Raw genomic sequence first — 18,063 nt, forward strand, 5'->3', positions numbered from 1 at the left:
TGGGTCTTACGGGCATTTTCGAAATGGTGCTAATTCATCGTCAGGTGCTAGTTACATCTACATCTTAAAACTTGCAGGCTAATGTTGGAATCAGCTAGCGCAAAACAGGTGTAATAGGAGATCTCTGGGAGGGTGGTGGTAACAACTTTATTGAGACTCTGCTCAGTTATGATCTGGCAGGCCCGAGTCCTTGAAGCTTTCATTCTGCCAACTGGCAGAATAATAGGCTAGTGATGATGATGTTTACTCAAGCTGACCGATGGTCCACGTGAACTAACTTACGCATCGCCGTGCTAGTGCAAGACAGGGGTAACTGGAGATCGCTGGGAGAAGCCTTCGTCATGCCAATGCGCATAAGAATAGGATGTTGATAATGATGGTGATGATGATGATGAAGAGAAGGAGGAGTGGAAGGACTTGAAATGACCGATGGGCCATGTGAAATAACTTACGTATCGCCGTGCGGTAGAGGGTGGCCAGTGTTCCCGGAAGGGCTGACGTGGCGTGCACGAACAGCGGGTTTCTGGGGTTTTTCTGGACGTCAAGACGCATACTGAATGCGGTCTTGGAGAACATGTCGAACGCCAGGGTGCTTAGGTAAGGTCGTACGTCCATCTGCCCACCAGACTCGCGAAGGCTTCGCTCTTCGAGGATCTCCAAGAAGCTGTCCACGGCTTCCACCATGCCTGAAACAAACTGGTCAAGTCCAATAGTTTACGGCACGCTTCTCGAAATCACTGGATAAATAACTGAGTTTAATTTTAATGTTAGCAGTACGATGCAGAACACGTACATTTATAGATACCATTCTGTACCCAACTGTATTGTTAGAGGGTCCAAATTTTCGACACTAACAGTATGTAAATTATTTTGACTGGGAGTTGTAGCACAAAAAACTAGAAACAACTAAAATTTGGGGGAACACATAATAAACAATGTATACTGAGAAAAAAAAGACATTTGTACACGAAATAGTTTATTATTACCTATTTTGGATTAGGCAGTCGTACTGGGCCAGAACAGAAAAAGCGAGACCAGCCCTCATGTTTCAACGGAGACGTGGGATAGAAGTTTGACATCTTACTATACAATCTTTAGATCTAGTGACATTGGCAAGAGTTCTTCTCTAATCACGGGCGAGTTATACCGACATTATATATTTAGCAGTTATCTATGAGTCAACAACGTCACCTATTATCATACCTTCCTATATCGGACATACCTCCCTATAGCGACATGAGCGAAGTTTTGATCTGCACATTATGGCAGGGTCAGCGTCTTTTGCACGAAGCTAAATCCGTCACCTAGCTACTAGACGCCATATTTCTCACATATACTTGTTCCAGAAAGTTTACTAAACGAGAAAGTTGCAGTTTCGCACGCAAGGCATCGATCGCCAGAGCAAATTATCAGACAGTTAGAAGCAATAAGGTTAGTACATTCATCAGCTGCTGTAAATATTCACTTATTGATAAATTAGGAAGCAAGGTGTCAGGCGCCCACAGGCAAACATGAACACATCACACTCCATGACCACGGATACGCGCTGTCAGAACGCTGACGTGATGAAGAGCGGCAGTAGCGGTGAGCGAATTTCCGTTCGTGCTGCACAAGCTTCTACGCGAACTAGGTGCACTAGAACACAGCGCACACGAAGCCATCAGCAGTGCGGTGGGTTCCATCGCATATTACCTCGAGGACACGAGGCGCGCGGCTGTGCTCAGCGGCGCCATGCGTAGCCGCGGCGGTGAACGCGGTAAAAGCGGAGACGCGCATTACCCTGTCCTTCCCCAGTTCCCATTTTTCGCACACGCAAAATGTCGGCGTGACCTCTCCCCCATGCCATCCCCTATCGATCACGTGAAAAGACATGACTGTTCCAAGCCACCATGCTCCTCTGCTCACCCTCGCATGCTTTCCATCACACCTACGGCGTGGTGTGATGGCGCGCTTCCGCGAACTTACACAGTTCCGCTTTTTAGGGAACATCACGGCGACACCGAAGGCGATGATGATGGCAAAAATTTGCCTGGAGTGTCTGTATATTTGCCATTGCAATAATAGTGATTTGAGGATGCCTCTTTTTAAGCCTCCCAGGCACTTGACATCCCGCAGTGACCGGCGCATGAAAGTTGTCGTAATGCAAGAGAAGCCTCTCCTCTGGATATTTTATTCAAAAAACAAGCCGAAACTGGTATCGCCTTCCCGCTTCCATCGCCATCATCACTCGTGTTGGAATGATGGGGCGCTATAACGTAAAGCTATTCCCAACTTTTCTATTCCAATTCTGCAATCAGCCCTCCGCGATTGGTCAAAGACTTTTTAGAATCACCCCCACTTCGCCTGTCTGTCACGCGACGTCACGAAAACCGCGATGGCTCCATATCTGATATGACGCGTACACACTGATTATGCTTCATTGGACCGAACAAAAAAAATAGTTGGCGTAGTAGTTCTGCAGAAACCCGCAAGGTGAAGAGAAGTAATTAATTAATTGCTTCGAACGGGTGGATGTCTGATTTTTCCCTTTATTAATTAAAAAAATAGTTATTTCTTATTCGACACCTTTTCGCCACTAGCCCTCAGCTATTGGTCAAAAGTTTTTGGGCTGCACCCACTTCACCTGCCTATCAGGCGACCTCACGAAATCGCGAAAGCTCACCGCGTCAAAGTGACATGTACGCATTAAAGATGAACTAACATGCCGAACAAAACAGAATTTTTCTCTGGTGTTACGTTTCGCCTACAACGCGCGGTAATGCCGGCGCGGATGCAACGGACGCCGGGGCTTTGTTCAAAACGGCGGACATTTTGGCCTGTTCGACGCCGCCGCAACGCCTACCCGCCAAGCGTGTCCAGGCGTGTTTCAGTGCCACGTGTCTTCGTGTGTGCGTGTGTGTGTGTGTGCCCTCGCTTGTCAAAGCGCGGCAGCCGGGGAGCGGAGTTCCCCAAATGAGGAGCCTGGACGTCTCTCTCGGCTCAACTGTTCGCGCCGTCGTGTGGGTGAGGGTTGGCGATGCGTCACTACACTCGGTTCAGCAGGTCTCTCGGCCCGACAGTTCGCGCCGTCGTGGGCTCCTGCTGCGCCGTCCCGTGACCTTCATCCCGTGACCTTCCCTCCTTCCCTTTTGGACCGCGACGCCGGGAGTATAAGAGCAGCTGCCCCCGGACGCCAAGAGAGAGGCTCCGATTTGTACTGTTGAGTTACGTGCTCTCCCGTCTCTCCACTTCGGTCGACCTGACCGGCCGCTCTTTTGCCATGTTAGAATAAACAAGTTGTTCTGTTACCTGTCTTCTCATGCTTTGCCGGGACCTTCGGATGCTTCCAGTGCCGCAGGCCGCCAGGCCAACGCTACCCTTGGGGCTTGCGACCCATTGGCAATAACGGGCGTCAGCACCGAGACCCCAACAACTCGGGCCAGCGGTGCGATTCCAACATCTGGTTGCCAGCGGTGAGATCGCGACAACGGAGGCCAGCAGCGAAGAGATGCGGTTGACTGTATGCTGAGCAGCACAACGACCATCCGGGAGCAGCGCAACGAGCCCTGTGTGATGACTGGTTGCCTGCAGCGGAACGACTGCGCTGAAGTCTTGGCTGCGAGGTTTGGTGAGTGCGGGACTTTCTTCTTCTGAGTTTTGCCAGGCTTTTGTTAGTGTTAGAAACAGAGCTGGTAATTGTGGTTGTCGTTGCTACCGGGTTAGTTTGCGGCAAGACAATAGTAGGCAGTAGAGAAAGCAGCATTCAGAGCAGCCATGGATTTGAAGTCGTTGCGCAAACCGAAATTGCTGGAGCTTGCAAGAGAGTTGGGTCTGGATGTCTCAGACAAACTCAGAAAACCAGAACTGCTAAGGGCTATTCTTGAGTTAGAAGCTGAGGATGACGAGCTGTCGGAATGCCTTGAGACAATTGAGGAGAGGGAGCTTGAACTTAAAGAACAGAAAGAGAAAGATGAGCGTGAACTTAAAGAACAGAAAGAGAGACAGGAGCGTGAACTTAAAGAACAAAAAGAGAAAGAAAAAGAAGAGCGCGACCGTCAACACGCTTTGGAAATGAAGCGTCTCGAGTTAGTGATGGAACGCGCTCGTAATGGAAGTCAGGCACACGGTGCAGGAGAACGAGTATTGTTCAAAATGACTGACCTGATGCGGCCGTTTAAGCTTGGAGAGGACATTGGTTTGTTCCTGGTTAACTTTGAGCGAACGTGCGAGAAGCAGGGGTTCTCTCGGGAAACGTGGCCACAGCGCTTGCTCACTTTGCTACCCGGCGAGGCGGCCGACGTAGTCGCTCGCTTGGAGAGAGAGGAGGCAGAGGATTTCGACAAAGTGAAATCGAGTCTGCTAAAAAAGTACCGGCTGTCAGCGGAGGCGTTCCGTCGGAAGTTTCGGGAAAATGAGAAAGGCAGAAGTGAGTCATATACAGAGTTTGCGTACAGGCTTATGTCAAACATGCAGGAGTGGCTCAAAGAAGAGAAAGCGTTTGGTGACCACGAGAAAGTTCTGCAGTGTTTCGGGCTAGAACAGTTTTATAGTCGGTTACCTGAGAACGTGCGGTACTGGGTCTTGGATAGGCCAGACGTTAGTACGGTGGCTAGAGCCGCTGAGCTAGCCGAGGAGTTTGTGACGCGTCGGGCTCGCGGAGCTAAGGACGGTCAAAAGGGTGAATTTGGCTCCAAGTTGGAGAGGCCGAAGTTCACACCCATGAGAGCAAAGGGGGATACACGTAGTGCGGATGCGAGTGAAAGCAGTCCGACCGAACGTAAGGAGACGGCGGCAACCGAAGCCGAACGCAGAAAGCGGTTCGAGACGAGGCAAGCGCGCGTTTGTTATACGTGCCAGAAGCCGGGTCACTTTTCGGCGCAGTGTCCAGAAACAAAAACACAAGTCGTGTTTTTGTCTATATGCAGCACTGACGAGAACATGAAGCTTCTCGAGCCTTACATGCGAGACCTCCTCGTGAACGGGAAAGAGTGCCGAGTGCTTCGCGATTCCGCAGCTACAATGGATGTAGTTCACCCCTCTTACGTAGAACCCGATATGTTCACAGGCGAGTGCGCATGGATCAAGCAAGCAGTGGAAGCTCATAGCGTGTGTCTGCCGGTAGCAAAAGTGCTTATTGAAGGACCTTTCGGAGCACTTGAGACGGAGGCCGCAGTGTCATCTATGCTGCCCCCCCAGTACCCGTACTTATTTTCGAACAGGTCCGATCACCTCCTGCGCGAGAAGGGGCTTTTGTTTGGTGAGGCTAGCGTTCAGGCCTTAACCAGATCGAAGGTTCGGGAGCTCGCTGCAAAGGCGGTAGTTGCGGGGCCGACGTTGTTGAACGATGAGAAAGGGTCAGAGGCGCAGCAAGCTAGTATTCAGAGCACGCCCGAACGGGATAAAATTGAGCCTGTAGCGTTAAAGGCACCAGATACTGGAGAGGAAATTCCCGATGCGGGAAAGTTAGAAGAGCTTCCGGTCGAGCTTCCGGGACTAGGCTCAGTGACGAACAGGAAAGACACCGATCAAGTCATTAGTGACTTAATAAGTAAAGCATCGCTGTCGCCTGAGCAGAAAACCGAACTACACCAGCTCTTACAAGAGTTTCAAGGTCTGTTCTCTGAGAGGCCTGGTAGGACTTCTGTCCTTACTCATGACATAGAACTTACCTCCCCAGAGCCAGTACGATCCAAGGCGTACCGGGTGTCACCCCGCCAGAGCGATATTATGGAGGCTGAGGTAAAGAAAATGCTACAGCTCGGTGTTATTGAAGCGGGTGAGAGTGATTATACCTCCCCTTTGATTTTAGTTGAGGTACCGGGCAAGGAACCTCGTCCTTGCGTCGACTACCGCAGGCTTAATTCCATCACTAAGGATCAAATTTATCCGATCCCTAACATCGAGGAGCGCCTTGAGAGAGTGAGTAGCGCTCAGTTTATTTCCACCCTAGATCTTGTCAGGGGTTATTGGCAGGTTCCACTTACAGAAGAGGCTAGTAGGTATGCGGCGTTCATTTCACCCATGGGGACATTCCGTCCTAAAGTTTTGAGTTTTGGTTTGAAGAACGCGCCATACTGCTTTTCAAGCCTCATGGATAAAGTGTTGCGGGGACAGCAAGAATTCGCTTTACCGTATCTAGACGACGTAGCGATATTCTCCGCATCCTGGCCGGAACATATGGCGCACTTGCGGGCAGTGCTAACCCGCCTGCGCGATGCGGGCTTGACAGTCAAGGCTCCCAAGTGCCAGTTAGCACAGGCCGAGGTTGTCTACCTCGGACACGTGATTGGTCGGGGTCGTCGCCGCCCCTCTGAAATAAAGGTGGCCGCTGTGCGAGACTTCCCGCAACCGCGCACGAAGACCGATATTCGGTCGTTCTTAGGTGTCGCCGGCTACTATCAGAGGTACATCCCCAGGTACTCGGATATCGCGGCTCCCTTGACGGATGCTCTAAGAAAGACAGAGCCGCAAACAGTCGTCTGGGATGAGACAAAGGAAAGAGCTTTTAGCGCCCTAAAGAGCGCCCTAACAAGCCAGCCTGTCCTACGATCGCCCGACTACACAAAAGGGTTCGTTGTTCAGTGTGATGCTAGTGAGCGAGGCATGGGCGTTGTACTGTGCCAACGGGAAAATGGAGAAGTAGAACACCCCGTCCTGTATGCTAGTCGTAAGCTGACGAGTCGTGAGCAGGCGTATAGCGCCACCGAGAAAGAGTGTGCGTGTATCGTGTGGGCCGTTCAGAAATTGTCATGTTACCTAGCTGGCTCGAGGTTTATCATTGAAACGGATCACTGCCCTCTCCAATGGCTGCAGACCATCTCTCCCAAAAATGGCCGCCTCCTGCGCTGGAGCCTCGCTTTGCAACAATATTCCTTTGAGGTGCGTTACAAAAAGGGGAGTCTCAACGGTAACGCCGATGGCTTAAGTCGAAGCCCCTAACGTGGGAATCAGCCTCAAAATTGCTTGTTACTGATGTTTTTCTTCCTGAGGCAGGATTTTTAACCTATTGCTTTTGTGTAGTGTTTCAAAGTGATGATGTGCTTTTTAGTGCAATTTTTCCGATTTGTGGACGCGTTCTGAGTGCTGCTAAACTACTGTAAGGAACTAGGCAGCAGTATAAAAGGGGAAAGAGCCTGGCAGGGCTTAGTGAGGGTTGTGCCGTGCTTGCTAACTGAGCGGTTGACTTTTGGCGTGGTTCTAACGCTTGCCGGAAACGAGAACAAAAATGTCAACTCTCCCGAAGTCACTTTGCAGTGTCCTGTGTGCACCTGAACGTGAGAACGAGGCCTTCTCTGTGCGCTGCGCTCAAGAAACGCCAAAGGACGCCCGACTTCGGTTATGAGCATCATCGAGCGACATCCCTCCGGACAGCGGATGCAGTCCCCTGACCATCGGGATCTCCTTCCCCCGGCGGGGCGGTCTGTTACGTTTCGCCTACAACGCGCGGTAATGCCGGCGCGGATGCAACGGACGCCGGGGCTTTGTTCAAAACGGCGGACATTTTGGCCTGTTCGACGCCGCCGCAACGCCTACCCGCCAAGCGTGTCCAGGCGTGTTTCAGTGCCACGTGTCTTCGTGTGTGCGTGTGTGTGTGTGTGCCCTCGCTTGTCAAAGCGCGGCAGCCGGGGAGCGGAGTTCCCCGAATGAGGAGCCTGGACGTCTCTCTCGGCTCAACTGTTCGCGCCGTCGTGTGGGTGAGGGTTGGCGATGCGTCACTACACTCGGTTCAGCAGGTCTCTCGGCCCGACAGTTCGCGCCGTCGTGGGCTCCTGCTGCGCCGTCCCGTGACCTTCATCCCGTGACCTTCCCTCCTTCCCTTTTGGACCGCGACGCCGGGAGTATAAGAGCAGCTGCCCCCGGACGCCAAGAGAGAGGCTCCGATTTGTACTGTTGAGTTACGTGCTCTCCCGTCTCTCCACTTCGGTCGACCTGACCGGCCGCTCTTTTGCCATGTTAGAATAAACAAGTTGTTCTGTTACCTGTCTTCTCATGCTTTGCCGGGACCTTCGGATGCTTCCAGTGCCCCAGGCCGCCAGGCCAACGCTACCCTTGGGGCTTGCGACCCATTGGCAATAACGGGCGTCAGCACCGAGACCCCAACAACTCGGGCCAGCGGTGCGATTCCAACACTGGCTATCCACAGGCTGCCCCGTTCCGAAAGGAATAAAAGATGACTGCCACCGATCGCTCAGGCACTGGATACTCGCACATGCCGCAGAGCAGGGGTTTATTTGCGGACAATAAAACTTCTTGCGTGGCCATGTGACGTTTTCGAGCACTTTCGGCACGTTTACGACCCCGCTCTGCCAGCTCTTCTTTGGTCAGGGTCCGTTTTAGCAGCATTTTTAACCTTCCTTTGCATGCCGCCGCGATTTTTGACCAGCCACCTCAAGCTAAGTAAGGGAAAGCGGACCAGTCGCAGACGCCGGCACCACCCTCTTCATGCAGTTATCGATTTTCAGTGCAGTGGCTCGGCCCCATCTAATCCCTCTCCACTTGAGCGTGCTCCTCTCCTCTTGTCGACCAATTAGATAAGACAAGCAGCTCGCTGTAGGCAACGTTATTCGTTTTTAAAGCAAACAAAAGTGCCCGCCTATAAACGAAGAGAGCGTTTGGTTTGTCTTTTCAGACAACCCTGCAGGTCAACGCCCGATGCTTGCGTCGCTCGTTACGCAAATTTGACGTCAGGACATTGAAATAAAGACACATTGGAATAGTTTGACGTTATATGGACCATGAGCACGGCTGTCTGCGACCATGCGCTGTTTCATAAGATTTTTTTTATTTGTCTTGTAAGCACTCCTCGCTGTAATGCCTTTAGGGCTTTTAGAGCAAATAAATGAAAAAGCGAAATGAATGAAATGAGGCGAACGATCGCCGCTCCGCTTATTACGATATAGGCTCGGTCTGAAGTTGAATTAGCATCAAAAGAAAAGGGTCTTTATGTCTTTTTTGTGATCCTAATGGCTTTAATGTGAACTACTAAACTGTTTGGTGTACTGCAAGAGTAAAGTTATTACAAACCTTTTTTTTTCGTTTTTAGGCAATGCAATACGGCAGGAGAGTGGTGGTACCGAAATTCCCAAAGCAATGGGCCTATTGTTTCGTTGTAGCCTTAAAACACTGCTTCTTTCGGACACAACGAATGTTAAAATTATTTCTTATTTCACATTGGCTAATCGCCGAGGTATAGTGCAGAGGCTAGATATATCTCTAAAGTGTGCGTTGAGGATAGTAATATTCACAAATATAGTAAGGGAGGGGCGACTCATACTCAAATAAATGCAATTGCATTAAAAAAATCAAATACAAGGCGCTTGCGATTCAGCAGCCCGTATAAAGAGAACACAAACGAGAAGCACTAAGTTTAAACTGATAAAGTGTTCTTGGAAAATGCTAAAAGATAAAGGAAGGTGCAAGTTATGGTTCTTGTTTTTAAATTTCGTATCGAAACCCAAACGCCGACACGCCACTGTGACGTCATGGATTTGTAAGTTTATTTTCCCTATATTTGGGCCGCATTCGCTCAGTCAAGGTCCCTGAATCTAGGCATGCTCGATATTTGACTTCTTTAGAACACAATGAAGTAATTTTTTTGCGGAATATACCTAACTAGGCAGTAGTATGCGCTGTCAAAATCGATGACGTCACGGCAAGCAGGTGCGGGAACTTCAATATGGCGTCGCCAACCGTCTTTTCTTTTTGCGCCCTTTTTCGCTTACCAACCCTCCTCTCCTGTTGAGAGTGGCGTCTTTTATAATGTGAAAGGGTAATGTACTAATGCAGATGAAATTAATTTTCTCGTAAGCGTGCCTTTAACGTCGCCCATCGCAATCGCGAAGTCTCAATGGTGAGAAATTTAGAAGGTGCGTTAAAACCGCCGCTAGCGGACGACAATGCGCGCTGATAGAAAAGAAATTGTGCCTACCCCTCGCAGCTTGTTTCCTGTGAATGCCGGCGAGATGCACCGCCGTAGGGGTTTCCACCTGTCCGCATGTGCAAAGCTAATCGAGTTGCGGAACGCCGGGTTTTCGTTCATGGATCTCCACACAGTCTGCGAGGAATACACATGTCAAAAACGGTAAGTCAAGGAGCGTATCGAGAGGTGCGCCTAGCATCGCCTCTTAGAATGCGCACATAGTTTTCGCATCCTTGTTTCGCCAGAGGGCGGTGTACGTCGCAACGTACTCTTCGCACTTCTAATTTCGTACACAGTCATCGATACTTCAAAACTTGACAGAATCGACACTTTTGCGTTGAAGAGAGCCGTTCCGCGTTCTAGGACTGCTTGTGAACTGCGCAGTTGTGAATTATCGCCATGTACACGTTCCAATTAGATAAATTAAGCAGCTAAACACCTTCAGTCAGCTATAGCATTTTTCTACTACTTTTTCTCGAGATTTGGGGGTTCGGCGATTACCGTAACCCCTATGCATTTTTTATTTCATGTACAGGTAGAGAGCTTCCCAACATTGGCTACGAAATGACTATCATGCATACAAGAAATATATTGGAGCAAAATGTTAAGCGCTGCGAAATGTGACGCGTACATAGCTGCAGTTCGCAGGCAAGGTGCAGAAGTGGAAATGGCAGCAACCATCACGGGATAAAAAGCCACGCGTACAAATCTCGAGCCCTTTTGTAGGCGTGTAGTTTAACGCGCACGAGCGCTTGACATGAAGAGAAGGTGAACGACCTAAGCGATAACGCCGTCGCGTCTGATTCCTGGCAGCTACCTTGCAACAGTGACACATCGAGGCTTTTGTGATAACGCAACCTGCAGTGACAATGCTTTCGTGGAGTGCGGGAGACAGAACTGTCACGAGTGTTGTCGACAGTGGCATAGCAATACAATACCCGACTCTGGCGCCATTCGCAACTGTGCAGGCACAAAGGCCAGTGGACTTCACAATAAACATGACAGAATGAAATTCAGATAGCTTATTTCATGAGGCAACCAGCAGGAAATTCTTAGTTGAAACGCTTAAAAAAAAGAATTGTGGGGTTTTACGTGCCAAAACCACTTTCTGATTATGAGGCACGCCGTAGTGGGGGACTCCGGAAATTTCGACCACCAGGGGTTCTTTAACGTGCACCTAAATCTAAGTACACGGGTGTTTTCGCATTTCGCCCCCATCGAAATGCGGCCGCCGTGGCCGGGATTCGATCCCGCGACCTCGTGCTCAGCAGCCTAACACCATAGCCACTGAGCAACCACGGCGGGTAAACGCTTAGCCTATGCGATTCTTTTTCTGCAGGAAAGCCGAATGTTTCTTACTTTCTGTCTATGAAGGTGAATACGTGCTGACTGAATAGAGCCCAATGAGTAGTCGATGTAAGTTGACCAGGTTTTGTTTTCGGCCAATCCCGCCACATCGGTTATAAGTTCTCATCCTGCTGCGAGAAAAGTAAGCTTTAGGTGAACTTCTGCAGAAGGCTTTCTCTGCTTAGAGCCGGTGTTGTGTTATTTGATGAAAGTGAAACAAGACAGTGGGACCACAAGACGATGGAGACCAATTGATCAGAACAAGGGAAGCCTCAACCTGGAGTCATCGTTTTTGATAAGATCGCTAGTCTTAATCACTTGAACTGCTCATCCCATTTCTTGCGTTTCCACAAAGGGTCTTGCCTTGGTGAGGCCCTTAATGAAAATACATTACTTTGCTGAGCTGAATGCGTTCCGCTGTGGAATTATTGACTCAATTCACGGTTCCCTTCTTCCACCATGGTTCATCACACGAGAAAAGCGATGGTTTCAATCGTGCGTTCTCGTAATTATTGCACAACCTTGCTAGCTTTACAATGGTTACGAATCGTGAAAGCAGTCTTAAGAGAAGTGCACTCACCCCCCTCTCCACGAACTGACTGAAATCGCTGACGAAAACACGCCTCAAAAGTTCAATGTCCTTCACCACGACGAAAGGGGCGTCGCCATTGAACATCCTGCGATGACATCAAACAGCACAGGCAAGTTTTGAAAGACCCGAAATAAAAAATAAACGAATGTGAGCTGTGAAGTACAGCCTCCTCAGCAAAAGCTCTGGAAAGCGTTTGAGTTCAAGTGACATCAAGATAAATACCTTTACGAATGCTTAAGAGAAAGCTTTAGCACGGGTCATCATCATCATCATCATCAGCCTAGCTACGCCCACTGCAGGGCAAAGGCCTCTCCCATACTTCTCCAACTACCCCGGTCATGTACTAATTGTGGCCATGTTGTCCCTGCAAACGTCTTAATGCCATCCGCCCACCTAACTTTCTGCCGCCCCCTACTACGCTTCCCTTCCCTTGGAATCCAGTCCGTAACCCTTAATGACCATCGGTTATCTTCCCTGCTCATTACATGTCCGGCCCATGCCCATTTCTTTTTCTTGATTTCAACTAAGATGTCATTTACCCGCGTTTGTTCCCTCACCCAATCTGCTCTTTTCTTATCCCTTAACGTTACACCTATCATTCTTCTTTCCATAGCTCGCTGCGTCGTCCTCAATTTCAGCAGAACCCTTTTCGTAAGGCTCCAGGTTTCTGCCCCGTAGGTAAGTACTGGTAAGACACAGCTGTTATACACTTTCCTCTTGAGGGATAGTGGCAACCTGCTGTTCATGATTTGAGAATGCCTGCCAAACGCACCCCAGCCCATTCTTATTCTTCTGGTTATTTCAGTCTCATGATCCGGATCCGTGGTCACTACCTGCCCTAAGTAGATGTATTCCCTTACCACTTCCAGTGTCTCGCTACCTATCGTAAACTGCTGTTCTCTCCCGAGACTGTTAAACATTACTTTAGTTTTCTGTAGATTAATTTTCAGACCCACCCTTCTGCTTTGCCTCTCCAGGTCAGTGAGCATGCATTGCAATTGGTCTCCTGAGTTACTAAGCAAGGCAATATCATCAACGAATCGCAAGTTGCTTAGGTATTCTCCATCAACTTTTATCCCCAATTCTTCCCACTCCAGGTCTCTGAATACTTCCTGTAAACATGCTGTGAATAGCATTGGAGATATCGTATCTCCCTGTGTGACGCCTTTCTTTATTGGGATTTTGTTGCTTTCTTTGTGGAGGATTACGGTGGCTGTGGAACCGCTATAGATATCTTCCAGTATCTTTACATATGGCTCATCTACACCCTAATTCCGTAGTGCCTTCATGACTACTGAGGTTTCGACTGAATCAAATGCTTTTTCGTAATCAATGAAGGCTATATATAAGGGTTGGTTATATTCCGCACATTTCTCTATCACCTGATTGATAGTGTGAATATGGTCTATTGTTGAGTAGCCTTTACGGAATCCTGCCTGGTCGTTTGGTTGACAGAAATCTAAGGTATTCCTGATTGTATTTGCGATTACCTTAGTAAATACTTTGTAGGCAACGGACAGTAAGCTGATCGGTCTATAATTTTTCAAGTCTTTGGCGTCCCCTTTCTTATGGATTAGGATTATGTTAGCGTTCTTCCAAGATTCCGGTACGTTCGAGGTCATGAGGCATTGTGTATATAGGGCGGCCAATCTTTCTAGGACAGTGTTCCCACCATCCTTCAACAAATCTGCTGTTACCTGATCCTCCCCAGCTGCCTTCCCCGTTTGCATAGCTCCCAAGGCGTTTTTTACCTCTTCCGGTGTTACTTGTGGGATTTCAAGTTCCTCTAGCCTATTCTCTCTCACCTTATCGTCGTGGGTGTTACTGGTACTGTATAAATCTCTATAAAAATCTTCAGCCACTTGAACTATCTCATCCATATTAGTAACGATATTGCCCGCTTTGTCTCTTAACGCACATATCTGATTCTTGCCTATTCCTAGTTTCTTCCTCACTGCTTTTAGGCTTCCTCCGTTCCTGAGAGCCTGTTCAATTCTATCCATATTATAGTTCCTTATGTCCGCTGTCTTACGCTTGCTGATTAACTTAGAAAGTTCTGCCAGTTCTATTCTAGCTGTAGGGTTAGAGGCCTTCATACATTGGCGTTTCTTGATCAGATCTTTCGTCTCCTGCGATAGCTTACTGGTTTCCTGTTTAGCGGCGTTACCACCGACTTCTATTGCGCACTCCTTAATGATGCCCATAAGATTGTCGTTCATTGCTTCAACACTATGGTCCTCTTCCTGGGTTAAAGCCGAATACCTGTTCTGTAGCTTGATCCGGAATTCTTCTAGTTTCCCTCTTACCGCTAACTCATTGATTGGCTTCTTATGTACCAGTTTCTTCCGTTCCCTCAACAAGTCAAGGCTAATTCGAGTTCTTACCATCATATGGTCACTGCAGCGCACCTTGCCGAGCACGTCTACATCCTGTATGATTCCAGGGTTCGCGCAGAGTATGAAGTCGATTTCATTTCTTGTCTCACCATGCGGGCTCCTCCACGTCCACTTTCGGCCAACCCGCTTGCGGAAAAAGGTATTCATTATCCGCATATTATTCTGTTCTGCAAACTCTACTAATAACTCTCCTCTGCTATTCCTAGAGCCTATGCCATATTCCCCCACTGACTTGTCTCCGGCCTGCTTCTTGCCTACCCTGGCATTAAAATCGCCCATCAGTATACTGTATTTTGTTTTGACTTTACCCATCGCCGATTCCACGTCTTCATAGAAGCTTTCGACTTCCTGGTCATCATGACTAGATGTAGGGGCGCAGACCTGTACAACCTTCATTTTGTACCTCTTATTAAGTTTCACAAGAAGACATGCCACCCTCTCGTTAATGCTATAGAATTGCTGTATGTTACCAGCTATGTTCTTATTAATCAGGAATCCGACTCCTAGTTCTCGTCTCTCTGCTAAGCCCCGGTAGCACAGGACGTGCCCGATTTTTAGCACTGTATATGCTTCTTTTGGCCTCCTAACTTCACTGAGCCCTATTATATCCCATTTACTGCCCTCTAATTCCTCCAATAGCACTGCTAGACTCGCCTCACTAGATAACGTTCTAACGTTAAACGTTGCCAGGTTCATATTCCGATGGCGGCCTGTCCGGAGCCAGGGATTCTTAGCACCCTCTGCAGCGTCGCAGGTCTGACCGCCGCCGTGGTGAGTTGCTTCGCAGCTGCTGGGGACTGAGGGCCGGGGTTTGATTGCTGTGTTCATATAGGAGGTTGTGGCCAAGTACTGCACCAGGGTGGCCAATCCTGCTCTGGTGAGAGAGTGCGTTACCGGTTCTGGTCACCGGGATCAGGCCGCAGTCCAGGCTTGTTTGTGCAATTTTCTCAACGCACGGTTTTTTTGTATTTTCCGTTGGAGAATTGTGCGGCACCGGGATTTGAATCACGGTCCTCTTGCACAGGAGGCGGATACTCTACCGACCCCGCAGGAGTTAAATTAAAAATTAAATTATGGGGTTTTACGTGACAAAACCACTTTCTGATTATGAGGCACGCCGTAGTGGAGGACTCTGGAAATTTCGACCACCTGGGGTTCTTTAACGTGCACCTAAATCTAAGTACATGGGTGTTTTCGCATTTCGCCCCCATTGAAATGCGGCCGCCGTGGCCGGGATCCGATCCCGCGACCTCGTGCTCAGCAGTCTAACACCATAGCCACTGAGTAACCACGGCGGGTCCCGCAGTAGTTGTAAGCCTCATTTAACCTACAGTGGTGCCCTATTTGATCAGTCAAGGTGGACCAATCTGAGCTCGGTTATACCGCACGGATGGCACTCGGCTAGAGAACCTGGTATTTATGACCTGCACATGTGTGGCCATACATAATTGAAGATATATATCTTTCTTTTTCTTTATTTTAGAAGGGTTCCCGTACAGTGATAAAATAAAGGAAAAGACATTAAAAGAAAGAAAAAAAAAGAAGGAAAAAGAAAAAAAAAGGAACATAACAGGTGATTTGAACTCGTGACCGGTGGATGTTGCCCGGAAAGATAGCTCAGTCGGTTGGTTTGTCAGGCCCCAGGTTACTTTCAAGCGCCATAGCTCCTGCTCCGAGCCTCATACTTACATGGAAAGGGACTAATGTTGTCCGCGATAGTCGGTTTTTAGCTCTCGTAGTATAGCCCTCTGGGCCGTTTCCTTTTTTTTTCTTTCGAAAGTAGTCCTAATAAAGTTATTATAATTACACGAAGGTATTTCGCCCTCGTCAGCAGCAGTCCTTGTGATAGTTATTCTGGCGGCTAGCTTCCCACGCTATGCGTGGCGCCCCCGCACCTGGTTAAGCTGTTCCTAGACGCTAGAGTTATACTATGTCCGCGCAACCTTGAGCGATAGGAAAGCGCGTTTTCCCCTCTTGGCCAGCACGGGTGCTCCTATCTAAATACATGTAAAAGGGGAATTCGCTTTTTCTCGGCAACCACTCCACCAAACTTGACGATGTTTGTTGCGTTTAAAAGAAAAAATTAAAATCAAGTAATGCTCTGTTTCTAATTTTCGATGAGGTCACCAATTATTTTACTTGAAATACGCAAAAATCGGAAATTTTCAGAGAACGAAACTGTCAAGTTAGCAACTCTGTAACTCAGCAATGAAAAATTATACCACAGTCGTGTGTATTGCATCGAATAGTACATCTAAAGCTGAAAAAATGATAAGTTACACATGAATTTCAAAAATTTTGCAAATTGGAAATACAGCTTTTGCGGAACCCTTGTGCATAATGTAAAAACTTCACGTTATATATAAATTGACATGCTGAATTTGTCCGCTTTGAATGATCTAATGGACGCTGTTTAAAGAATCGCGATATCTGTTCTTGATGGAGAGCTGTTAATATGTAAACTTCGTGCTTCTGTTTTCTTTCTAGCTTTCGAATTTTCGAAAATTATTTCACCAAAATTCTGGCCCTAAATAAAAAATCCGCTTCCAGCAGTAACTAGAATTTAACTTCCTCAAATGCAACAAATTTCATTAAAATCGGTCCAAGGGTTATCCCAGAAGAGCGTTCTTGCGTTTTACATGTATCTGAATAGGCTGCGTTGGAGTTGGGCCCGTGCTGAAACTTCCTCTTAAATCTGCTTCCCGTGCTATCATTCTCAGCGCTTGAAAGTATATATAAAACAGATATAAGAAATATTCTCAGAAATGGGAAATTTACATTGCTCAAATCAGTTTATTCGCACGGAGATATAGGTTTCCAGTTCTTGTGCAGCAGCTGTGATCTTTCAATGATCGAATCAATTCAAATGAATCTAATAATGCATCATTCAATCAATCATTTTCGCTACAACAAAACCATTGACGCAATCACTCTCATTTTCAGAGAAAGAAAGGTACTTTTATATAGGTGAACCCAAGAACTGATTGAAGAGTTAGAGGTTCTGATAAGACTGATGGAGCAGTATAAAAAAAGTGAGTAGTAGTTTGAGTCTCAGTGTTGTTATCGCAATATCTCTCACACGAGTGCATCCGCTTTTTTTGCAAATTGAGTGTAAGACTTAAAAGAATACTGATGTAATATGATGAGAAAGTGTTAGTTAAATTGGGTCAATGGTGTAAAAACGGCTAAGGCCATGCTGTGCCAGACACAAGGTGATAATATTTCTTTAGTAAATGCAGCAAGTTGGATAAAATTATTGCTACTATAATTTTGGTGCAGGCATGCGAGGGAAGATGAATGTTGCTAGTTGTTAGTTTGAATAACGCAAGCAAATCATTCTTAAAATTCTTAGCTTTAAGAAGGAAGGCGGTAAACATTATGGTTATGATTTAGAACTTTTGATCATCCCATAGCAGAGTCCACATTGATGGTTCTTTCGGTGTCCTCGTCTGATCTCTGCAATGCTAAACTACTCAGATCACACTACGCAGATCATATGGACTATTTTTGTAGGACTGATGTACATTCTAAACGCAGCACGCAAAAGGTTTAACGTGTTTTACCACCCAGGAGGTCAACGGCGCGTCCAGAAAGCATTGATTACGGAACCATTTCACATTGATTGCCTTTGACATGACTGTGTATGAGCCAAACTTGTTCGCATAAACAAGTCAAGAAATCGAGTATTCTTCGCACAATATTAGTGGATATTTGTATGGGCCATTGTTGACGTGGATAAAAGAGAATAACTTAAATTGATACGTTCACTTACCCGTAGATGTCACCGTATTTCTTGAACCACTCATCCATAACTTCCTCGGTACGCTTAA

The 18,063-nt window shown here is 47.7% G+C and overlaps 1 protein-coding gene across 3 annotated transcripts in view; it reads right to left on the reverse strand.

Annotated features, from left to right (window-relative positions):
- LOC126526470 (cytochrome P450 3A24-like) overlaps nucleotides 1-18,063 on the reverse strand; it is a 109,226-nt gene that overhangs the window by 33,267 nt on the left and 57,896 nt on the right. For 2 of the 3 annotated variants that reach the window (XM_050174386.3, XM_050174388.3), the window contains exons 3-6: nucleotides 18,006-18,058; nucleotides 11,826-11,922; nucleotides 9,908-10,033; nucleotides 453-696 (exon numbers count right to left, since the gene is read on the reverse strand). In XM_050174386.3, the coding sequence (XP_050030343.2) occupies nucleotides 453-696; nucleotides 9,908-10,033; nucleotides 11,826-11,922; nucleotides 18,006-18,058 (520 nt within the window). The remainder of the gene's footprint in view (nucleotides 1-452; nucleotides 697-9,907; nucleotides 10,034-11,825; nucleotides 11,923-18,005; nucleotides 18,059-18,063) is intronic. The other variant, XM_055068209.2, reaches the window with a different exon arrangement.

Source organism: Dermacentor andersoni, chromosome 8, assembly GCF_023375885.2.
Source record: "Dermacentor andersoni chromosome 8, qqDerAnde1_hic_scaffold, whole genome shotgun sequence".
Taxonomy (NCBI): domain Eukaryota; kingdom Metazoa; phylum Arthropoda; class Arachnida; order Ixodida; family Ixodidae; genus Dermacentor; species Dermacentor andersoni.